This window comes from Clavelina lepadiformis, chromosome 7, assembly GCF_947623445.1.
Source record: "Clavelina lepadiformis chromosome 7, kaClaLepa1.1, whole genome shotgun sequence".
Lineage (NCBI taxonomy): Eukaryota > Metazoa > Chordata > Ascidiacea > Aplousobranchia > Clavelinidae > Clavelina > Clavelina lepadiformis.
This window is the reverse complement of record NC_135246.1, coordinates 17509855-17529583: the sequence shown is the minus strand read 5'-3', so window position 1 is coordinate 17529583 and position 19729 is coordinate 17509855. Positions and strand designations below refer to the sequence as shown.

General features: G+C 36.0%; 3 protein-coding genes across 6 annotated transcripts; 1 reads left to right on the top strand and 2 right to left on the bottom strand.

The window, feature by feature from the left end:
* The first annotated feature begins 1805 nt into the window (after nucleotides 1–1805).
* On the top strand, nucleotides 1806–11003 carry LOC143464747 (inosine-5'-monophosphate dehydrogenase 2-like). Of its 4 annotated transcripts, XM_076962704.1 has the most exons (18): nucleotides 1806–2027; nucleotides 3422–3523; nucleotides 3680–3728; nucleotides 4357–4458; nucleotides 4599–4673; nucleotides 4945–5016; nucleotides 5262–5396; nucleotides 5646–5733; nucleotides 6031–6230; nucleotides 6340–6430; nucleotides 6505–6600; nucleotides 6924–6968; nucleotides 8669–8812; nucleotides 9059–9200; nucleotides 9289–9432; nucleotides 9574–9657; nucleotides 9977–10051; nucleotides 10746–11003. In XM_076962704.1, coding segments are annotated over exons 1-18 (1761 nt in total). In that variant the 5' UTR covers nucleotides 1806–1911; the 3' UTR covers nucleotides 10747–11003. The 4 variants fall into 4 exon arrangements, with proteins under 4 accessions (XP_076818819.1, XP_076818820.1, XP_076818821.1 ...); XM_076962705.1 differs by lacking the exon at nucleotides 6924–6968; XM_076962706.1 differs by lacking the exon at nucleotides 9977–10051.
* A 430-nt stretch (nucleotides 11004–11433) lies between these two features.
* LOC143464748 (methyltransferase HEMK2-like) lies at nucleotides 11434–14766 on the bottom strand. The gene is made up of 6 exons (XM_076962708.1): nucleotides 14191–14766; nucleotides 13981–14067; nucleotides 13077–13167; nucleotides 12819–13003; nucleotides 12227–12371; nucleotides 11434–11514 (listed from the first exon to the last, which is right to left on the bottom strand). Exons 1-6 carry the CDS (start codon nucleotides 14313–14315, stop codon nucleotides 11488–11490), a joined length of 660 nt encoding a protein of 219 aa, XP_076818823.1. The 5' UTR covers nucleotides 14316–14766; the 3' UTR covers nucleotides 11434–11487.
* A 1551-nt stretch (nucleotides 14767–16317) lies between these two features.
* Nucleotides 16318–18915, bottom strand: LOC143466035 (dehydrogenase/reductase SDR family member 6-like). Its single transcript, XM_076964610.1, has 5 exons — nucleotides 18607–18915; nucleotides 18069–18238; nucleotides 17653–17831; nucleotides 17360–17452; nucleotides 16318–17056 (listed from the first exon to the last, which is right to left on the bottom strand). Exons 1-5 carry the CDS (start codon nucleotides 18852–18854, stop codon nucleotides 17000–17002), a joined length of 747 nt encoding a protein of 248 aa, XP_076820725.1. The 5' UTR covers nucleotides 18855–18915; the 3' UTR covers nucleotides 16318–16999.
* Nucleotides 18916–19729: the final 814 nt, after the last annotated feature.

Below are 19729 nucleotides of genomic sequence, written 5' to 3'. Positions count from 1 at the left end.
AATGTAAAAACAACCCAGTCTCTATACAAAACGGTCTACACCCGGAGCGCTACAATAGGACTTGTCAATGGTGCTTGACTGGCTTGCAACGGCCCTGCTGCGTACGACAGATTAATGAAGTGTTCACTATATAATTATGCATGGATTAATTATTAGAGGGTAATGGTATGGCAAGCTCATTGTTATTCTATATTTTAACACGGCTGTAATTTTTTTTAGCATGCTTCTATTTTTAGCACGGTTCAGTTTCATTGTAACATATTTTCGACATCTGCCGCCGATTCTATAATTATACTAATTCCTTCCGCTTACTGGAGGAAAAATTCCCATTTTTGCTGATTGCTTACGCTTTACGTAGATAAACTGGTGTTTAGGCAATCTAAGAACACGGCAAGGCGTGTTCTTTAATCGAACCCACCTACGTTACTGAGGGGTAGACAGAGATTGGGCGAAGTTGCAGTTAAAGTGGAAGCACTATACGAGTAAGGTTATATTGTTATATATTAGATATATGAAAACGAGAACATGATAGAAATTCCAGCATAGTTAGGTTCGACTTTAATAGATCCAATTGATAAATAATTGATAACGTTAGGTGAGATTTTTCAAAGGAGATACATTAATAAATGGTAGTTGGTTTGAGCCCGAACCATTTAAATTTTGAACTTTGAGCTTATGGTAAGCTGCTTGCCTCATGCTATTCTTGAGCATATGTGAATATTGATTGGACCGATAACAATTATACTTGAAGCTTTTTGGTGTCGATAGTATATTTGTGTTATAGTTAATCACTTTTCGACTCAACGTTTAAATGAAATATGTAAATACCTTTCATTCTACTGGTTAATAAGATCAACGCCTGGTAGCCTTTTTATTTGTCATCTGATTGGAATTATTGCGTCACAATGCTCATCCCTCCTGTTTAACTAGGGGAAAAGTGAATGAGCTAACTTGGCCAGTTCGCTCATTCAAGGTCAACGAACGTAATATCCGCTTGCCCAAAATCTTTGTGTGGATCCAGCCTTAGTAATAAAATTAGCAAAATAACGCTTCAATTTAGAAATAATCTATCGACGATCATTCGGAAGCAGAATTTTTAGGCAGGTGGCAAGACGCCATGATGAAGTCGGAATAGGCTAAAACTGAAGATATGGATGAAAAAAAATGTTAGCAGGCTTATGTCAACACCCTAATCAATTGCTACAAGCCCCAGACTTTAAAGCCAGCATAGGCTTAATTTTTTACCGATTTGATACGGTTCTTCTAATATCTAAGGAGATTTAATATTATTCCCACAGGATTCGCCCTCACCTGTACCTTGATCGTTAGCATAACAACTAGCTAGGCTATGTGCGTCATTATCGATTAGATTTATCACCTCATTATAAAGTCAATTTTGTGCAAGGGAAACGATTTTGGTAACCTCTGGTTTCCTTTTACTTTCAATTTTACATAACAAATGATTGCTGGTTAAAAAAAACGACAATATCAGACTGGATGATACAAACCGGAAGTTTGCATTGTGTGGTGAATTTTTCAGTTACCTATATTAATCCTATCTGTAGCTATATTTTCATTGGCACTAGTTGGACAAAAATAGCTCTACGTAAGTTTCGGAACTTGGCCCGTCACAATGGGCAGTTTTAAGTTTGATTCAGTTTTAGCCAAAGACCCGGCCAGTCTTAATTTGCTTCTGTAAGATGAAATTGCATGGTTTGGCAGAAGTAAACTTTTTCTTGGTTGTTTCCTATCTGTGTAACTGCTAGTGCTAGAATGGCTACACTAAACAATTCATAAACACCACTGTACTGTTTTGATAGGTGGAATCTCGAGTATGATAGTTTTTAGCAGCTATTAATAGGCTGAAACATCAGAGAGCTTGGCTAGAATATATTGTGCGCAGACATAAAAATGAGCAGCACCGCTCGCGAATGTGATTGTTTTACGGACTATTTAGAATCGACGTCTGTCCAACCCAGTCGAGTCAGAAGTTACTTCAACCGAGTTTTGGGAAGATCTCCCAGCGAGTAAGTATAAGCCATATATGCTAGTAGGCTACTACTTTGTGTTGTTTTTTACGTAAATTTACATAGGCCTATTAAGGTTGACTTGTAATTTAAGTGCGTTCAGGGCACCATCTTAAAGGACAAAAATATGAAAACATACATTTTTTACGTCTTTTATTAAAAACCTTGAAGGCCTTTTCCAGAGACCTAAGAATGTTATGAGATTGCAATCAGCTTAAGTTTAGTATGGCAGATTAAGTGTGAGTTGTTCTTTGTAAGGTGAGCTTTCGCGACGTAACTTATCAAAGAAGGTGTAATATATGCTGGGCCATAGGAAGCAGGTAAATTGTACAACGATAAAACTGTCGACACAAACACAGCAAGTCAGGAAATAGTCCTGAAAGGAAGTGACGCAATACAGACTTTCAGCAAGTAATTTACTGTCTAACTCCTGTCTTATGTTTAATAACAACGGTTTAATTAAAAATACCACACGTTGTTGACTTTGGTGCTTAACCCCGACGAAGTTTTCGCCTGTCGTTTCATTTAATTGCTAAAACTCATGAAGTGTTTGCTGGATTAATTATTAAACGATTCAGTTAAGTGTCTGCAAGGATAGAAATTAATCCAAAAAATAAATTTCAGTATGTCGGTCATGTAAGTGGGAATAAAATCAATTTGATAACACGTGATTGTGTTTACTTAATTAGACTTATGATAAAAGTTCACAGAAATCTCATAGACGTTATATAAACGCTCATTATGACGTCAATGTAAAAATGACCGACACCGCGTGTTAGTAGTCATAGCGTCAAGAGCTGCTTGCTGGTTTGTGGACGTGGTGCAGGCTTCCATTTAAACTGTTAAAGTAGGCTTAACAAGTTGCTTGCCGTTCATCGCGTGTTATGTCATAGCGAATTTGAAATCTTTTTGAGAAAGAAATTTTCATAACATCTGTTTAATGTTGTGAAAGGGTTTGTTTACAAAATTCAGAGGGTTTGTGTTTGTGGGCATATAAGGTACCGGTATTTACGGCAGTCGGCAAACCGTTCGCGTTATGGCTAACGCTAACTATTTGTCTTGTGGTACGGTACTGGGTTTGCCAGTTTAGGCCTTCTCTAAAGATAACAGAATAAGGATAGGCAATTTCAAGATGAAAATAACTGTTTCAGCTTGAATTTTAATATTCTATGGTTACTACCATTAGTCGATCCCTTTGCAGTGTGCCCTACAACTACTCGGCTTAGCGTACATTTTGGGGGCCCTGCTATTTTTGCTACCGATTACAGATATTTGCCATAAGTACTGATTTTTTAAAACTTCCCTTTTCTGTAAGATTTAAACATGTTCATTTGAGTGGATGAATGGAATATTCACAGTAATATATTTCAGCACTATTTGTTATTATTATGCAGCAAAATGGCTGAATATTTAATTAGTGGTGAAACCAGTTACGTTCCAGAGGACGGAATGACAGCATCTCAGTTGTTAGGTGCAGGTGATGGGCTTACATACAAGTAAGTTACCTGTTTTCAACAGCTTTTCGGCTATTTTAATTTCATGTTTTATGTACTACCCAGTCTATACTTCTCTGTATGTGATTGCTCGTTTGCAGTATATACGAGAAGCAATGATGCATTTGTATAAACAAAAGATATTTTCTATTTTTCCAGTGATTTTCTAATTCTTCCTGGGTTCATTGATTTTGCTGCTGATCAAGTGGTGGGTTATATGCTAAGAATTATAATTTCTATAGTCTATGTCAGTGTTGGGCAAACTGCGGCTCGCCGGCATGTTTTTTGTGGCTCTTCTAGTCGAATCGTAAAATTCCAAAAAAATTTTAAAGGCTACCAAGAGTACTGTTTATGAACTTTTCTCTCTTTTTCTTTTCTTAATTTAGGCCAGCATTTCGTTTATGACGTAACACTAGACATAGAATCCGAAGAGTTAGTTAATTTTGAGGCTCTCTGGTACTTGTATTTTCTGCAACTGGCTCTTCCATTGAATACGTTTGCCCACCTCTGGTCTATGTATTGTAAAATTAGGCTGCATTTCATGTTGTGTTTTGATTGTAAGTCATTTACGCAAAAGTGTCAGATATCTATTTTTATTTCAAATGCCTCACTCTTACAACACACAAAGAACGCAGTTTAAAAATGTAATGTAAATATATTTGAAAATATGTAGATTTCTGCAGAAGTACAAATGATTGCAAAATAAATGGATCCAATTATTTTACCCATTTCTATGGGACAAAAAGTGGTAGCTGTTAAGTTGTGCCAATGACTGTTAAGTTAATGTTCTTCGTGGTATTTCACTGATATATTAATCTTATAAAAATATTTCGAAGGACTTGACATCTGCCCTAACCAAGAAAATCACAATAAAAACACCTCTTTTGTCTTCTCCCATGGACACCGTAACAGAATCTGACATGGCTATTGGCATGGCTGTAAGTTAAACATTTTATATACTTCCTTAATTTTTATGAAAACTTACGGTAGCTTGACAGGTCATTTCTACTGACAGTCATGTTTGCCAAAAAGTGTTGTATATACTTTTTCTTGACATAGAAGTATTTTTTATCGGTAGTTAATGGGTGGAATGGGATTTATACATCACAACTGTACCCCCGAGTTTCAGGCTTCAGAAGTTAGAAGAGTTAAGGTTTGTGCTGAATGTGTAATGGTGTTCTTCTTTGACACAAGATAGAAATATCTGATAAAAAACACACAGGACATACAAGATGTAGTGGATCTTGTTTAATAATTGTGTGCGCTGGTATATTACGTGAAATATCCAATAATATAAGCGGAAAAGCGAGATTCACTGAGACATAATGTATTTAATATTATATTGATCCAAGTGCATGTCATAACATGCATTGTGCAGTATCTGAACCTTGTCCACAGATTAATTGGTTGCTATTAATTTACAGAAATATGAACAAGGATTCATTCAAAATCCTGTTACTTTGAGTCCTAAGTCAACCGTACGCGATGTTTTAGAGGTGAGATTTATTGTATCGTTTTAAAGACTTGAAAACTTGGCATAGTGGTATGGTGGCAAGATATCTGTACTACTGTTAAACAAAATTCTTCAAAATAGACTTGCTATTAGTTAAAGGTTCTTTCACCTTTCTCAAATGCACTTATCCCTCATATACAAAACAATGCACATCATATTTCGAGAGTTACAATGTGTTTCTGGTATTTAATGGTCATGCAATATGTTAAAGACATCTTAATGTGCTAGGTGAAGCAAAGGTTTGGGTTTTCTGGAATCCCGATAACTGATGACGGTCTTCCTGGTGGAAGATTGGTTGGTTTGGTTTCATCCAGGGACTTCGATTTTCTTAAACCTCAAGATTCAAACACGTTATTAGAGGATGTAAGTAAATGTTTCCTTTGTTGTGAAGATTAGGAAGAGTTTTTTGAAGAGATTATAATTATTTTATTTTGGAAATTCCTGGTTGAAACAAAAACAAGTGGTATACTTTTTCTGCAGTTTTGCTTCAACAACAATGAACAAATAGAGTTATTTTTTGTACCAGTACATACTTGATATGTTTAGTAAATGATTAGGTATAGATAAGGCATAGGCGAACCTAAATCTATGTGAACCACATCAAATCCCCAGGTGATGACACCTCGTGAAAAACTGATAACAGCTGACACTTCAGTGACGCTGCAGGAGGCAAACCACATTCTCTCACAAAGCAAAAAAGGTCCTTGTCTGCATTCACGCATTTGCTTTTGCCAGTACTAGGAACAGGATGATATCCTAGTAGTTTATCATAACTTTCTGCTTGTGGTTTACAGAACACTATAAGCATATTTTTGGTAACTACAGCCATTAGCATATTTATGTAAAAATTTGGAACATTTCGTATGTGTTAAGACAAATATATGCGGGGTTATGTGTGGGATATGGAAAACTGGATATACGATTAAATCTTCTGATCTTAATGCAGTTATATTTGACTAAAATTAAACTAATTTGCTTCTTAACACGTATATTGAAGGCAAACTGCCCATTGTGGATAGTAATGACAAACTGGTTTCGCTTATCGCTCGAACTGATCTGAAGAAAAATCGTGAATACCCGTACGCTTCGAAAGATGACCACAAGCAACTCTACTGTGGTGCTGCAGTTTCAACTCGAGAGGAGGATAAATATCGACTTGATTTGCTAGTCGAAGCTGGCGTGGATGCAGTTATCTTGGTAACAGTCTATTTGTAATATTACAAGTTGATCTCTATTTATTGTTTCTTGATTATGCCCTCTATGTGTGGTTCACAGTTTGATTTTTATGACGGTAATTGCTTTTCAGGATTCTTCACAGGGCAACTCTGTTTACCAAATAAATATGGTTCGCTACATTAAACACAAATACCCAGACCTGCAAGTTATCGGCGGCAATGGTGTGTACAAGTGTTAATTGCATATTAACAAAGCAAAGCTTTAATACGAAATTGAACTCGTCTCTGTTTTCTAGTGGTAACAGCTGCACAAGCCAAAAACCTCATCGACGCTGGTGTTGATGCGCTCAGGGTTGGCATGGGGAGTGGGTCAATTTGCATCACACAAGAAGGTGAACGAAAACAATTTTAAACTGTATTGAGCTTTATCACCTTATTGCTTTGAACAAGCTTAACTTCACGTTGAATAGTTTTTGTTGAATAATTTACATCATGTCGAGATCGTCAGCAATGTTTGTAGAAATGTAATCATTTTGCAGCAGATTTTAACATGCTGTAATTATCTGATTAACTGTAATTTCTTGGAATGATTTTTAGATAAATTTAAGATATGCGGATAGACTTTTAACGAAAACTTCATTGTAAACCAGAAGTTATGAGTAATTTTAGGTTTAAAAGTGGATTGGAAATATTCTTTTACGACAATTCTTTTCAGCAAGTTTGTCTCGTGCGGGCAGTCAGTCTGTTTCTGGAAGCTTCTGTAAGTGATAGAGATTTTCCCAGTCCATGATAACTCGTTTGCATCAATCATAGCTTTCAAAAATTGCTCATGGCGTGCAGTTGCTGCTTGTGTATGCTTCTATATTGGATATGGTTGCTTGCATTTGCACTGAACCACTAATTGTGTAGACGTTTTTGCTTCCAACTAAAGAAAAACTACAGAAATCAGTGAACAGTTTGACTTTAGATGAAAATTAATTTGTTGCTTAGCCTGGTTTACATTTTTTGTTACTGCAGATGATTGTTCGTCTAGTTTATCAATGGTGTTTACATGTTTATCAAAGTTATATATAACCGATAGCTGCCAAAGATTTATGTCTAGTTGTTGTGTGAATTCAATAGTTTCTGCTCTGTAATGGTCAGCTGTCTTCGTTAACTGTTTGATTCTGCTTTTGCTACCCATCTTTACATCATAGCTTTGTAGAGAGTTGGATCTCAAATTTGTTGTTAGACTTCAGTTATTGGCCGACTTTTCTTGTAGTAAATTCGGATGGTTTCACATGTCATGTGAACAATTTTTTGTGGATTGGTTTTTATTTTATCACTGTTTATTGAAGAAGGTTTTAATTAATGCCTTTGGCCACAGTTTACCATCACTCACATGAGTGGAACTGTGAAGAACTTTAAATGAAATAGGCAACTACACTTAATAAAACCAAAATTGACTGGTGAGCAAAATGATACAGGATTAGGCCCGTAGTTCTAAACTTGTTACTTCTAAATCTTTTTAGAAAGCGTGGGACACTCCTGGTTTTTCATACTTAGCACAAGAACAGTTTGTCCTAGAATATTATTAAAAGTTTTTTGAAAAACAACGAAAGAAGTTTTTTGTTTCTGAAAACCCTTTACTGCACCCATTCTTTCACTTATGAAGTTTCACTTATTAGACACTCGCTCATTAATTATTAATAAACACTTCAACTCAGCACTCAATAGACATGTTCTGCTCGATTGCTGTCTGTTGTTTTTGAGTTGGGTTTGTTATGGTTTGTGACTTGTAAATTGGGCAAGTAAATGTGGTGTATGTCCATCATTTACTGTCAAAATGGAATGGAGCATGTCAGAAAATTCTTGTTGAACTTCTTGAAATCTTTTTTACAAGTTAACATAAATATCTGCCAAAGCAATCGTACCAACACTGACTTTTCATACTGCTTTTAGCTTTGAGATCACCAGGCACTTTAAAACATGCCATATTTGTGTTCCACTTTTCACATTGTGCATAAAGCAAAATTCTCAAAGCTAAATACTTTGTATGAGGTGGAGAGACTGTTCATTTTATGAAGTAGGTTGAAGCAAATTACAAAGTAGGTTGAGTTGTGTTTTTTTTTCTTGTGTTTTTTTCTCTCTTAGTGTTGTCTTTTTTGAGAGAGGATTTTACATTAATGCCCGATTTTTAAAAAAATCAACAATAATTTGCAATTCTTCGTATAATTTGATCTAATTTGAATATGACTAATAGTTACATTTTCTAACTCACATTTGCTTTGGTTGAACTATTCACAACGGAACAGAACAGCATTTGAATTAGCGATAACCGCAAATTAAAGTGTGTTTTCATTAGTAGCAAAATGTCACAACTTTAAAATATTTAACATTCCGATTTGCGTAAGTGCATCTAGACTAATTCATTTTTCTTTACTCGATTTCACAGTAAATACTTCATAACCTCTCTTACAGTTATGGCCGTGGGGCGGCCGCAAGCAACATCTGTATACAAAGTAGCAGAATACGCTCGTAGATTCAGTGTTCCTGTCATTGCAGACGGAGGAATTCAAAATGTTGGCCATATCACAAAGGCCCTTGCTTTGGGTGCCTCAACCGGTAAGATCACTTTGCTAAATACAGTTAAAGGCAACCTGCGGTTTCAAACGGCCCTGGATATCATTTCCTGGCTATGACTCAATTTCATTGTTACCAATAAAGTTTGGTCATACTAAGACCTATCTATCGAGATCATAATAATCGATTTAATAGAATTTAATTCTGTTGCCTTCGTAAATCTTCTTGTGCACTGCATTGATCATACAAATTGTAAATTCTCATCGTGAAGCAATTATCCTTTTGCAGTCATGATGGGTTCGCTTCTGGCTGCCACTTCTGAGTCTCCTGGGGAGTATTTTTATTCGGACGGTATCCGATTGAAAAAATACAGGGGCATGGGCTCTCTTGATGCGATGGAAAACAAATCCAGTCAAAGCCGTTACTTTGGGTAGGTAATTATCATATTTAGTGCAAACGTTTTGCAATTTGTCAATGCGTTGATGTATGAAATAAATCAAAATGGAATAATTCTGCAGTGAAAAAGACAAAATTCGCGTTGCACAGGGAGTCACAGGAGCTGTACAGGACAAAGGCTCCGTGCACACTTTCGTACCTTATTTAATGACCGGCATTCAACACGGTTGTCAGGACATTGGCAGCCGAAGCTTGTCACAGCTCAGGTTAATTTTGTTTTTTAAAAATTTTTCTGCATACTGGTCAGTGATGGTCTATTTCTGTTACTGATTGAAATAACTGAATATTTTATGGGCGCGAGCACAAAAATATGCTTGATTGCCTGAAGGTATTATATATTTTCCCAGATCAATGATGTACAGCGGAGAGTTAAAATTAGAGCGACGGTCCACTTCAGCCCAAGTCGAAGGCGGCGTCCACGGACTGCACTCGTAAGTATAATCACCACTGCACTAGCTCCATGACAGTGCAATTTGCATGTGTTGAAGCTAACCAATTATTTGATTGGTTTTGATACAAAAATCACGATTTTGCATTTTAGTGGAAAGCTACTGCTGTTTTTCTTCACAATCTTTCACTGTTAATCTTGTGGTTTTATTAAACTTTGACATAATATGTTTTTCTTGAATTGAAATCGAGTAGTCACACTTTTTGGACCTTAAATTGGTTTGCTTAAAAGTACACTTTGATAACAAAGTTGCTGGGTTTGAGTCATTACATTCAGAATTGGATTGCTAATTTTCATTGTAGAGTCTTCAGTTACGATTCAATGCCTTTCCAAGGGAAAGCAAAACATGCCAAAATTTCACAGCACTCAAAAAAGTGGTGAGCAAACCCTCAACATATTTATGTGGTGCTTAGTTCCCCTTTGGTCATCCATTAACTTACAAGTGTAATGGTAATCCTAGCTAACTCTTGTTGCATATGCATCAATAGTTATATCTTTTTCCTTTGCATGCTTTCAAAGGGCGCGTCCCTGTAAGTATGATAGTATTATTCCATCAGCTTTAAGTAGTATGTACTAGTCTACTGGTTTTACATCTTGCATGAATTTGTGGTGTTAAGTTTGGCTTTTGACAATTTTTTAAGAAAATCTTAGTGCAATTGTGCATGTTGTCAATTATGTGCAACTGTACGTGCATATTGTTGACCAGTGAATGATGTACTAGCAAATGTGTGTGTGGTATTTTTTGTTGTTTAAATTGTTGGGAAGTCCCTTCTGAAATATATTCAATTGACCATGCCATAGGTTACCTAAGATTTTTAAATTGGATAATCAGGCTGCTACATACTAATTGGTTGTATTTTTAATTGTTAACCTTTTATAACTGGTGTAGTTGCATTTATTTGATATTAGTATAGTTTATTTCTAAAGCATTATCAAATTGCATATGAGCAAAAACTGTGCAAGGGTGGAATTACTCCGGTCGGGGGAAATCACTAATACCTACAACACACAATGTCTTGGCATAATTTAAAAGGAGCTTAAAATTCATTCTAATGCTGTGTTGCTTTTCAGATACGAAAAACAGCACTTCTCGGTCTGATGCCAGTGTTGATCATCATCTGCCATCGCTCAAAAGCAACTAAAACAACAAGCTGCTTACGGCAACTGCCAGGATCATTTTGCCGAGTATTAGGTCTATTCTGTACTGTTATGTAGTTTGCCATCTTTTATTGCATTTATCTGTTGTCTCTACTAAATCGCATCCTGATTCTTGATCGTGACTTTGTGGTGCAAAGAATACATAAAAATACATTTTTTGTTTATTCACGATTTCTCTGAAATCTTATTCCAATCCCGGCTATTATTAGCAGGCAAGAAAGGATTTGCAAGTAGAGGGTTGAGGGCTTCCAATGAAGGTGGGGATTGTGCTCCCACTGGGAGTGGTGCTTTATGAGTAGTTGGAGTGTATCGCTTGTCTATCGGAGCTATTAATAACGAAAAATGCATTGTTATTAGGAATTTGATATTATATCAGTACCAACACAACACTTACCAAGTCCAGCTGGGTAATGCAGCTTATAGGTTGTCTCAAATCTGTTCCATGGCCCAACTATGACTGGTTCAACCTCCGACATATCAGGATATGTCAAGTTATATGGTGGCCTTTTTGTTCTGAGCAAAATTTTATTGAATATGTTACCTTATAGTTGTTATCAGGTATATGATGTGACAGTGTAGGTGTTTTTTTATTTGCACTTACGACTTTTTGGGATCAGATGGGTGTACACGTCCCACCTGGCAGACATACAGCCCCTCAACCGTGTGACCCACTCTTGGTGCCCTGAAACAGTTAGAGCTCGGGTTATTCACAAGGTTTCGTGTTTTCGAAGTACACCTTCTTGTTAACGAAGTTGGAATCAGAAGTTTTTTCATTTCTCCAAATATTTTTGCATTGATTTACATTTCTATGCGAGTTTAACAATTCTTACTTTGTTTTATCAACATCATCCACAGTAATTTGTGGGTGGGCGTTTGTGAACTCTCTAAGACGAATCGCATCTGCTATACCTGCCATTCTCACTGTGTCTATAGGTCTTAGCAAAAATTACTATTCCTTTTTCAACACACTAGGTAATTTTGTAAACTCAAAAAACTTATTTAAAGCTGTAATCTCCACTAAGCATAAAATTCAACTTCTGGTGTCATGACAATATCCACTTAGATCAATTCATCAGAGTAACACTGATTATATACAGTAACATGATCGTTATGGTTTTCAAGGAATTTTCCTTGTTAAGGACATATTACCTGTAGTCAGCTTAAACACTGGTGACTTTTAAACTTTAAATCACCTTAAGACAATGCTATATTCTGACACCTGATATAGCCAGAATGCACTCATGTAATATTAGATGTAGAGGCGACAATGTGATTTTAGTTCCCAAATGAAATCTTTAAAACTTTTGTAGAGCTACGTACGATGTTTGCCAGGCAATTACAAAATAATAAATTCTGGGTTAAACATACAATGCAAAATTTTATGCTCTACGTACCAAGCGCTGAAACTTCATAATTGATAGACACTCTGGGCCACTTCGCCTCGACTTAACAGTAGAAGCACTGAAAGACATCTCACGAAAAAGGCGGGAAATTTCATCTGGTTTATTTTCTTTTACAACAACAAGGTAAAAAACACCTCTGTAGAAAAGAAAAAAAAGTAAAAAAGTTTTCTTAATCACATTATAAACCCAATAATCTGGGATTTGCAAACCTCTTTCTTGAGGTTCATGAGATCTTTTAATTAATTTTTTTTCGTGAAAAATGATATGTTTAAAAGCTCATTCGTAAAATCAACCGCATAACATTCAACCGTTGAATTATAAATTTTGGTTTAGTATTTAAATTACCAAAATATGAACCAAAATTTTTAGAAGAGGTGCGTTAGGTTATAGAGCGATGACCATAAGAGGCTGCAGCACAAAAAACGTTACTATAGTTAAAAGTTGAATTAACCCAAACTCAGTTTGAAGGAAAATCAACCTAAACTCTGTAGATGACAAAGCTAGAGCTGAAATGGGATATTGACCAGCCACCTTTGGCAAAAGCACAGCAACAAAAAATGATCAATAAATATGAACACTATACTTGTCTGTGAGGAGTTTAGGTACCAGTGGAAAAAATCGATCCATCACTTCCCTCCCGTTTACTCCACCCGCCCATGCCAGGGAAATCCCGGGTTTTTTTATTTCATCTGAAGGTGTGACAACGTATGGGGGATTGAAAAGTAAAATGTCACAACTATTTTCTAATCGAGGTAAAAGCCCAGTCACCTACAACAGATGCAGAGAAGTGAGATAACATCCTATAAACCCAGCATAACAATGATGAGAAAATGTGCACTACCAAGTCTGTGGTTACAATATTCAATGGTGCTTGATTCAAATCAGCAGTAACATGACAACACGCTGCCGCTTCTGAGTTCTTGTCGGTGCATCTAGATAAAAAATCTTACTTGATGTTTTGTCAAGTATGCCACCATAAGATGGGTGAGTTGTCCAAGCAGATAAAGATAACTAGAGCAGTGCTCTTCAACCGGTGTGCACAGTGCCCCAAAATATGCATGGGGTGCACCAATACGAAAAGGTATACAAGGGTGCATCACAAACTTGTCACACTAAACAGATACTTTTATTACCATTATTATTTGCCTTTCAGGATATTAGAAAAAAGATGTATACTTTAAAAAAACTTAAGTCAGTTATTCCACTTGCGCGAAAGAGAGAACGGATTCTGATTCTTTCAAGAGTCAATTCTATTTTTTCCGCCTTCTCTCGTTTTTTTGCTTGTGCGACACTTTATTTGAGTGGTGTCTTCACGGTTGGCTTGCGGCGTGTTACGTAATGGAAATTTTACCAAATTGTTATATCCATGTTGTCTGTCTGTCGCATGTGGCATGGTATGGTATTCCGTTGGGCCTGTGCAAGTTAAACTGTGGTGTGGACAGTGTGTAAAACATCGGCAGCTCCGCTCGGTTTAATTGACATGATGACGTGCATAATGATTTTTCATATTGCTTTATACCTCAGTTTATACATTTTAAGTAAAAAGGGTGCATGAGTTTGTCACAACAACTTTAAGGGTTCACAAAACCAAAAAAGGTTGAAGAGCACTGAACTAGAGGAAGCAGACTAACTTGTTGATATGGGAAATAACAGCAATGAAATATTGAAAACTTTGCAAGTGTTTACAAAAGTTTCCATTTAGTTCAGAATTATTTTATTCAGTATCAAATTAAAACTTTGCTTACAAGTAAGTTGTGGATGCTCCTAAAATTTTGAAAAGGAACGTGGAAACAACTCCAGAACCACATCCAACCTCAAGCGCAACAGACGGTCTGAAATTAAACAATAAAAAGTTAACATCTCAAGCATCACTCAGCAAAGCTTGGTATGAAAAAAATCATGTGATTATTATACAAAAGAAATGGATAAAAACAACAAACAAGCTGTTTCCTTGCCTTAATTTCTTCAAAAAACCAATTTCTGATTCTAACGCATCAAGAAGGAGAAAAGTATCCTCAGCAGGTTCATAAACACTTTCATAGTCTGCTACATGACTGTAGATTGGTGTTGCAATTTTCATCGTTAAATAACCTGATATTTTCAGCAAAAAGTAATTACCTCACTAATTGATTCCAGTGATGTCTACGTGGAGAAACAAAAATACATTATTGATTTCAGGAAAAAATTTGAAGAACTGTAAAAATAATATCTTAATTTACAGTGCACTAGACGGTCGATTTAAGGGTGTTATCTCAAGATACTGGCAGACTGGACACAACAGCATATGCTTAGTGGGCATGGCAAAATAAACCAGTGCATTTGAAAAGTATAACAATGTTATGCAAAGTATAACAATGTTATGTTTGTTTTTTATGCAGTTTCAAAATAGACGCACTGTGGTGACAAAAAACTTTTCCTTGTATATATGAAGAAACAAAATATATTCAAGAAATACAATAACCAACCGAAATACAAAAAAATTCAATTTAGGTTTGATAAAGCAATCAGCCAACAACTATCACAAGCTTAGAAATCAGTGACTCTTCCTTTTCTTTCCCAGTCGCCGTATCTTGTTGGTTCTGGACCACGTGGTCCACCTCGTTCTCCGGTTGCTGGATTAATGTTATTTGGAAATGGTTCTAGAACATTCGATCCTTTATATGCGGTACCATCTTCATCAAGTTTTCCTTTAGGGGTTTTAGCTTTCTTTGGGGGTGTTTGCTCTTTATCATTGAAGCACCGTGAAGATAGAAAAATTGATCTTTTACTACCAATCGTGCTGTAAATTTTAAACAGTTTTTCGGACAAATTTCCTAGGGTACTTCTAGTTAATCCAGTAGCAGCCATTGAAATAAATGCAGACATAGAACATATAAAAAAACTCGAGTTTGATTTCTATCACACTATGCAATTTATATTTTAAGCCTATAAACTGAAAAGTTTAGGCCGGCAGTACACTGATCCCTACGACTGCAGTGGTTGTGTACAAGGTAAAGTTGTAGCCTATTGCATAATCCCAATAAAAAAAAAATTCCAAAAAAGGGGATTTCCCTAGCTAAAGCCAAAATTACATTGGCGTGCTGGGGCAAAGTTAATTAAAAATAAAATAAAAATCAACCATACCTGTGTTTTCCATTAACTTTCGGCTGGAGACTGGACTGGCGCACATCTATTTTAGTAAACACAAACATTTAAGGCTGATCATATTTGATTTGAACTAAAAACTTTTAGGTTTGGTACAGTGACAAAAGGCACGTTACATTTTATGTGAATAGATGGAGTGATTTCACGTATCCATGTATGCACAGAAGTAGGCAATGTCGCAAAGTTTGTGAAACAAAAAACGGTTATATGGATAGTATTTAAACGTAATCTGACATCACACCATGAATCGGTTATTTAAAATTGAGGACTTTCAATCGAAAAAGGCGATAATTAATACTATGATGACATATGAGTCGCATGAGGTCGTTTTCTGCTTTTCTCGTCCACAGATTTAATTGTTCACCTTGACGGCTTATTGTCTGATGACTAGCTTCAATTAGCAGTGATCAATATTATAATGACTTGTTTTCCACTGCTATATTATAGGACCAAAGTCCTTGTTAGTAGGGATGGGCCGATACGAACCCAAACCCGAATAGATTCGCCGAATATCGCCTTTATGGAAGATTCGAGCGAACACGAATACCAACAATGGCGAACCCGAATACAATAGTACTTATAAATTTACTGAATTTCGTAAAAAATGATGATCTAGCTTCCCGACAATGCTAAACTAGAGTCAGCAGTCCTTACAATGAAGGTCGTTTTCCTAACGATTTTGCTTTTTCAATCGTTTTTTAAACACTATTTTTCGAAAGAAAGCGATTTGTTTATCGATTACGTCCTTTTAGAAGCAAGACTTGACAACTTTTGGAGGAAATTTAATTGCTTGGTTCTAATGCAAATAGATTCGGGATTCGTTCGTGTCGACCTTCATGATATTCGGGTTCGCACGAACCCGAATAATCTTCCTCGCAACACATCCCTACTTGTTACCTTATTGAAATTGAATTCAACAATGGTTACATAGGAATGAAAACCGTATATACTGATTATATTGAAGTTTCTTTGAATAACTCCAATTAGACAAAACATCGGCACAGCAACAGCATAAAGACGTCCATGTTATAGGGTTGATCTTAGTAGAATGAATGCATTGAACAGCTGTGCATAACTCACGCAAGATAGGCAAGCGCGATATTTATGTCACGACTTTAAACGGAAAACAGAAAGTTATCGGTACGTAATGTCATCTATCATTGACGCCATGTTTCCTAAAGCAGACGTCTGAAAATAAGAATTCTATATTCTATTCGATTTGTATACTATAATATCCCTTTATTAACACAAGTCAGTCTAACATGAAGTTTTTAAACATGACCCAAATATGAGAAACCTGTCATAGTCATCCAACCATTTTCACCATTCTCCAGTTTCAAGTTCAAATTTATCACACTGCACTCATTCATTGTGAAAGAGGAACATTAAAATGCAAGAAATGATACGCTAAGTATTGCAGCAGAAAATAATGGCACATTAAGCAAATTGGCACATTTTTTAATTAAGAAGCATAGAATTTCATGAAATAACAACTTAATCATTGCATAAATCAATTAATAATACTAATTATTCTACGATCAATTACAAATTTATATAGAGTTGATGTGATTAGTAGAAAAAACATGATCTTATTTTATCTTGAAGGGAATGAACAGGACTTCATGTCAGCGACCAACCACCGTCAATGACGTATTCTCCTCCAGTGACAAAAACTGACTGCAACATAAAACAACAGGTTGTTTCTATAACATGAAGCTATTTGTAAAAGGCATTTAATTCTGTACAACGGTAAACTGCCATAGTGACATTAACGTTTCTTTGAACAATGTTTTTGACGCTTTCAAGTGAGTTTGGATTTGGCTTGAGAGCCAAACAGAAACCCATATTGATTTCCAACTCAACTCAAATTTTTGGAATTCTGATGTAGCATGTATAGTTGTGTTGTATACATTATTTCCATCTATTGCTTTCTTATTAACCAATTGTGCAGTATATTGCGAATATTTCATTATTTATCACCTCGTCACTCGCCAAGTAGACAACCATGGAGGCAACTTCTTCAGCGGTGCCAAATCTACCGGCTGGTGTCCTCGCTTGAAACATTTTTCGTGCCTGAGGAAAATTACAAACAATCGCAAACATCAACAACTAAAATACAATAAAATCTTTACAATCTGAAACCAATAAACACAAAGATTAAGGGTTACAAATTTTTATAAACATCCTTGCCCAATTAACAGTGCATGAGCAAACAGTCTATGAAATACTTATGTCCAGTATTCTAAAGTATTATGAAGGCACAACGGACATACATCAGTGGGGTCCATCTGTGCATTTTTGTTAATTCTGTCGTTCAACGAAGGCGTGTCTATTGTGCCAGGCTGGACACAATTGCAGCGTATGCCTTGTTTTGAGAAATCTGCAGCTATGGACTTTGTAAGGCCAACAACAGCTGCTTTCGATGTCCCGTAAGCACATCTTAATACTGCGCCTGCAAGCAAATGAGCACGCTCCACTTAAATAACTGGCAGAAAATGTGGTTTATGTTGACAAAATTAATTCATATATATTGCATCATTTTATTACTCCAAACCTACCTTCACCCTAGAATCTAGATAGGTACGTAATGCAATTAACTTTAACGAACAACTATACGATAAGTTATTAGTAAAAGCAACGACTATAGTACAACCACAAAGAGCAGGAGTGATTCTGTGGGTAATTTTACCGATTCTCGAGGAGCAAACTGATGACATATTGATGATGCTTCCCTTTCCTGCTTCAATCATTTTCGGGAGAAAAGCATGACACATAAAGTACATGCTTTTGACATTTATAGTCATGGTTCTGTCCCAGTCATTTTCATCGCAATCTAACAAGCTTCCATGATGGACAAATCTGCAGTAACACAACCAACATATAATGCTATCAACAAAACATAATGTTGAGATAAGATTGACATAAAATACATCACACTAAAATAAACCATGCGTAGTTAGTTTGGTTATCTTCTGATATATACAATACACAAATAGCGCAGGAAGCATATATTCATACTTATGATAACAGATTTATATATTTATGACAACTTCAACAAGAAGCTCGGTATTTAAAGGGAAACTCAATCATCATGAACTTATTCAGCAATTAGCAACAAACTTTTGCAAAAGTGAAACTAAACTTGGGACTCAAATAAATAAGTTGAAAAAGACACTAAGTTCAGCTTTTAATTGAATACTTTTATTAAGTAATAATAAATGAAATACCCAGCAACGTTGAAGAGGACGTCTACTTTTGGAATAGTTGCAGCAAACTCCTCTATTTTCTGCTTATTAGTGACATCCAGCTGGTGAATAATGATAGAACCAGGTTTTTCAATTTCCTTCAATTTTTCATAATTGATATCAGTCGCATAGACCAATGCACCTTCATTTGCAAATGCAAGTGCTGAGGCCCGCCCAATACCTTGAGCAGCAGCAGATAAAACAGCGACTTTTCCACTTAACCTGCCCATTCCTAAAAATTAAATGCAAGTGGTCGAAATATTAGCCAAGTATATTGGTAATATGGCACCCACAGTGAAAAGTGTGGAACCTGCACATATGAGGTTCATCAACGTGGAAGCCAAACTTTTTTATCTTCACGCCAATTTGTAAGAAAAAAAAACAAAGAAAAGCTAGTTGTTTGAACACCGATTTATAATAAATAAACAAAAAATTGAGTCCTAAATGAAAGTCATCATCCCAAAATTTGCATCTGTGCAATACACTAATTCTCATCGAAAAGTTCCGTACTTTGCAGTTGGGTAGGCTATGACACAAACACTCACGCAGCATGTACAAAACTCGTCAACATCAAAATATATCCTGAAATTAGTAATTCCTAAAGTATAAAATGTAAGGAATTCAGTCTTCAGGGAAGATACTTTCATACTAAAATTCGTGCCTTTGCACATAAACTTTCTTCTCGAACCCAAACAAAGTTCCAATCTGGTGTTCTGTGGTCTAGGAGTACGTACGTTTATACGTTAGTTAACTTAGTTAGGCTAAAAATACAAAGCTGAAAGACTATATAGTCTTTCCAATTATGCAAGGGATGATAGAAGTGTGTTATTTATGGTCAAATTAATCATATAGGCTAGGCCAATTATACTTGCAACAAGTTAGTACAGTAGTAAAACATAAAAATCAACACAGAAAGTTCTGAACTACAAAGTAACCTGATTTGAAGGAACGATTGCTGAAGGCTAGGCTATAGCTATAGCTATGGACTAAGCCTAGTTTCATCACAGAAGACGTGAACAAAAGGTCAAAGTACAGTTGTTGCAAATATTTGTGCTGGCCGACAAATGTGCAATGCTAAAAACTGCAAACAAACATGTCAGCAAAA

What these genes read in the sequence shown, in the direction of transcription:
- LOC143464748 (XM_076962708.1), bottom strand. Translation starts at nt 14,315, where the DNA reads ATGAAAATTGCAACACCAATCTACAGTCATGTAGCAGACTATGAAAGT. An exon ending in GGAGCATCCACAACTTACTT is followed by an intron (nt 13,168 to 13,980) that starts GTAAGCAAAGTT and finishes TTTTTTATCTAG; the next exon opens with ATGCACCGACAAGAACTCAG. An exon ending in ATATTGTAACCACAGACTTG is followed by an intron (nt 13,004 to 13,076) that starts GTAGTGCACATT and finishes CATCTGTTGTAG; the next exon opens with GTGACTGGGCTTTTACCTCG.
- LOC143466035 (XM_076964610.1), bottom strand. Translation starts at nt 18,854, where the DNA reads ATGGGCAGGTTAAGTGGAAAAGTCGCTGTTTTATCTGCTGCTGCTCAA. An exon ending in AGTTTGCTCCTCGAGAATCG is followed by an intron (nt 17,832 to 18,068) that starts GTAAAATTACCC and finishes ATTTGCTTGCAG; the next exon opens with GCGCAGTATTAAGATGTGCT. An exon ending in CACAGATGGACCCCACTGAT is followed by an intron (nt 17,453 to 17,652) that starts GTATGTCCGTTG and finishes AATTTTCCTCAG; the next exon opens with GCACGAAAAATGTTTCAAGC.
- LOC143464747 (XM_076962704.1), top strand. Translation starts at nt 1,912, where the DNA reads ATGAGCAGCACCGCTCGCGAATGTGATTGTTTTACGGACTATTTAGAA. An exon ending in GCAAGTTATCGGCGGCAATG is followed by an intron (nt 6,431 to 6,504) that starts GTGTGTACAAGT and finishes TCTGTTTTCTAG; the next exon opens with TGGTAACAGCTGCACAAGCC. An exon ending in AGTCAAAGCCGTTACTTTGG is followed by an intron (nt 9,201 to 9,288) that starts GTAGGTAATTAT and finishes ATAATTCTGCAG; the next exon opens with TGAAAAAGACAAAATTCGCG.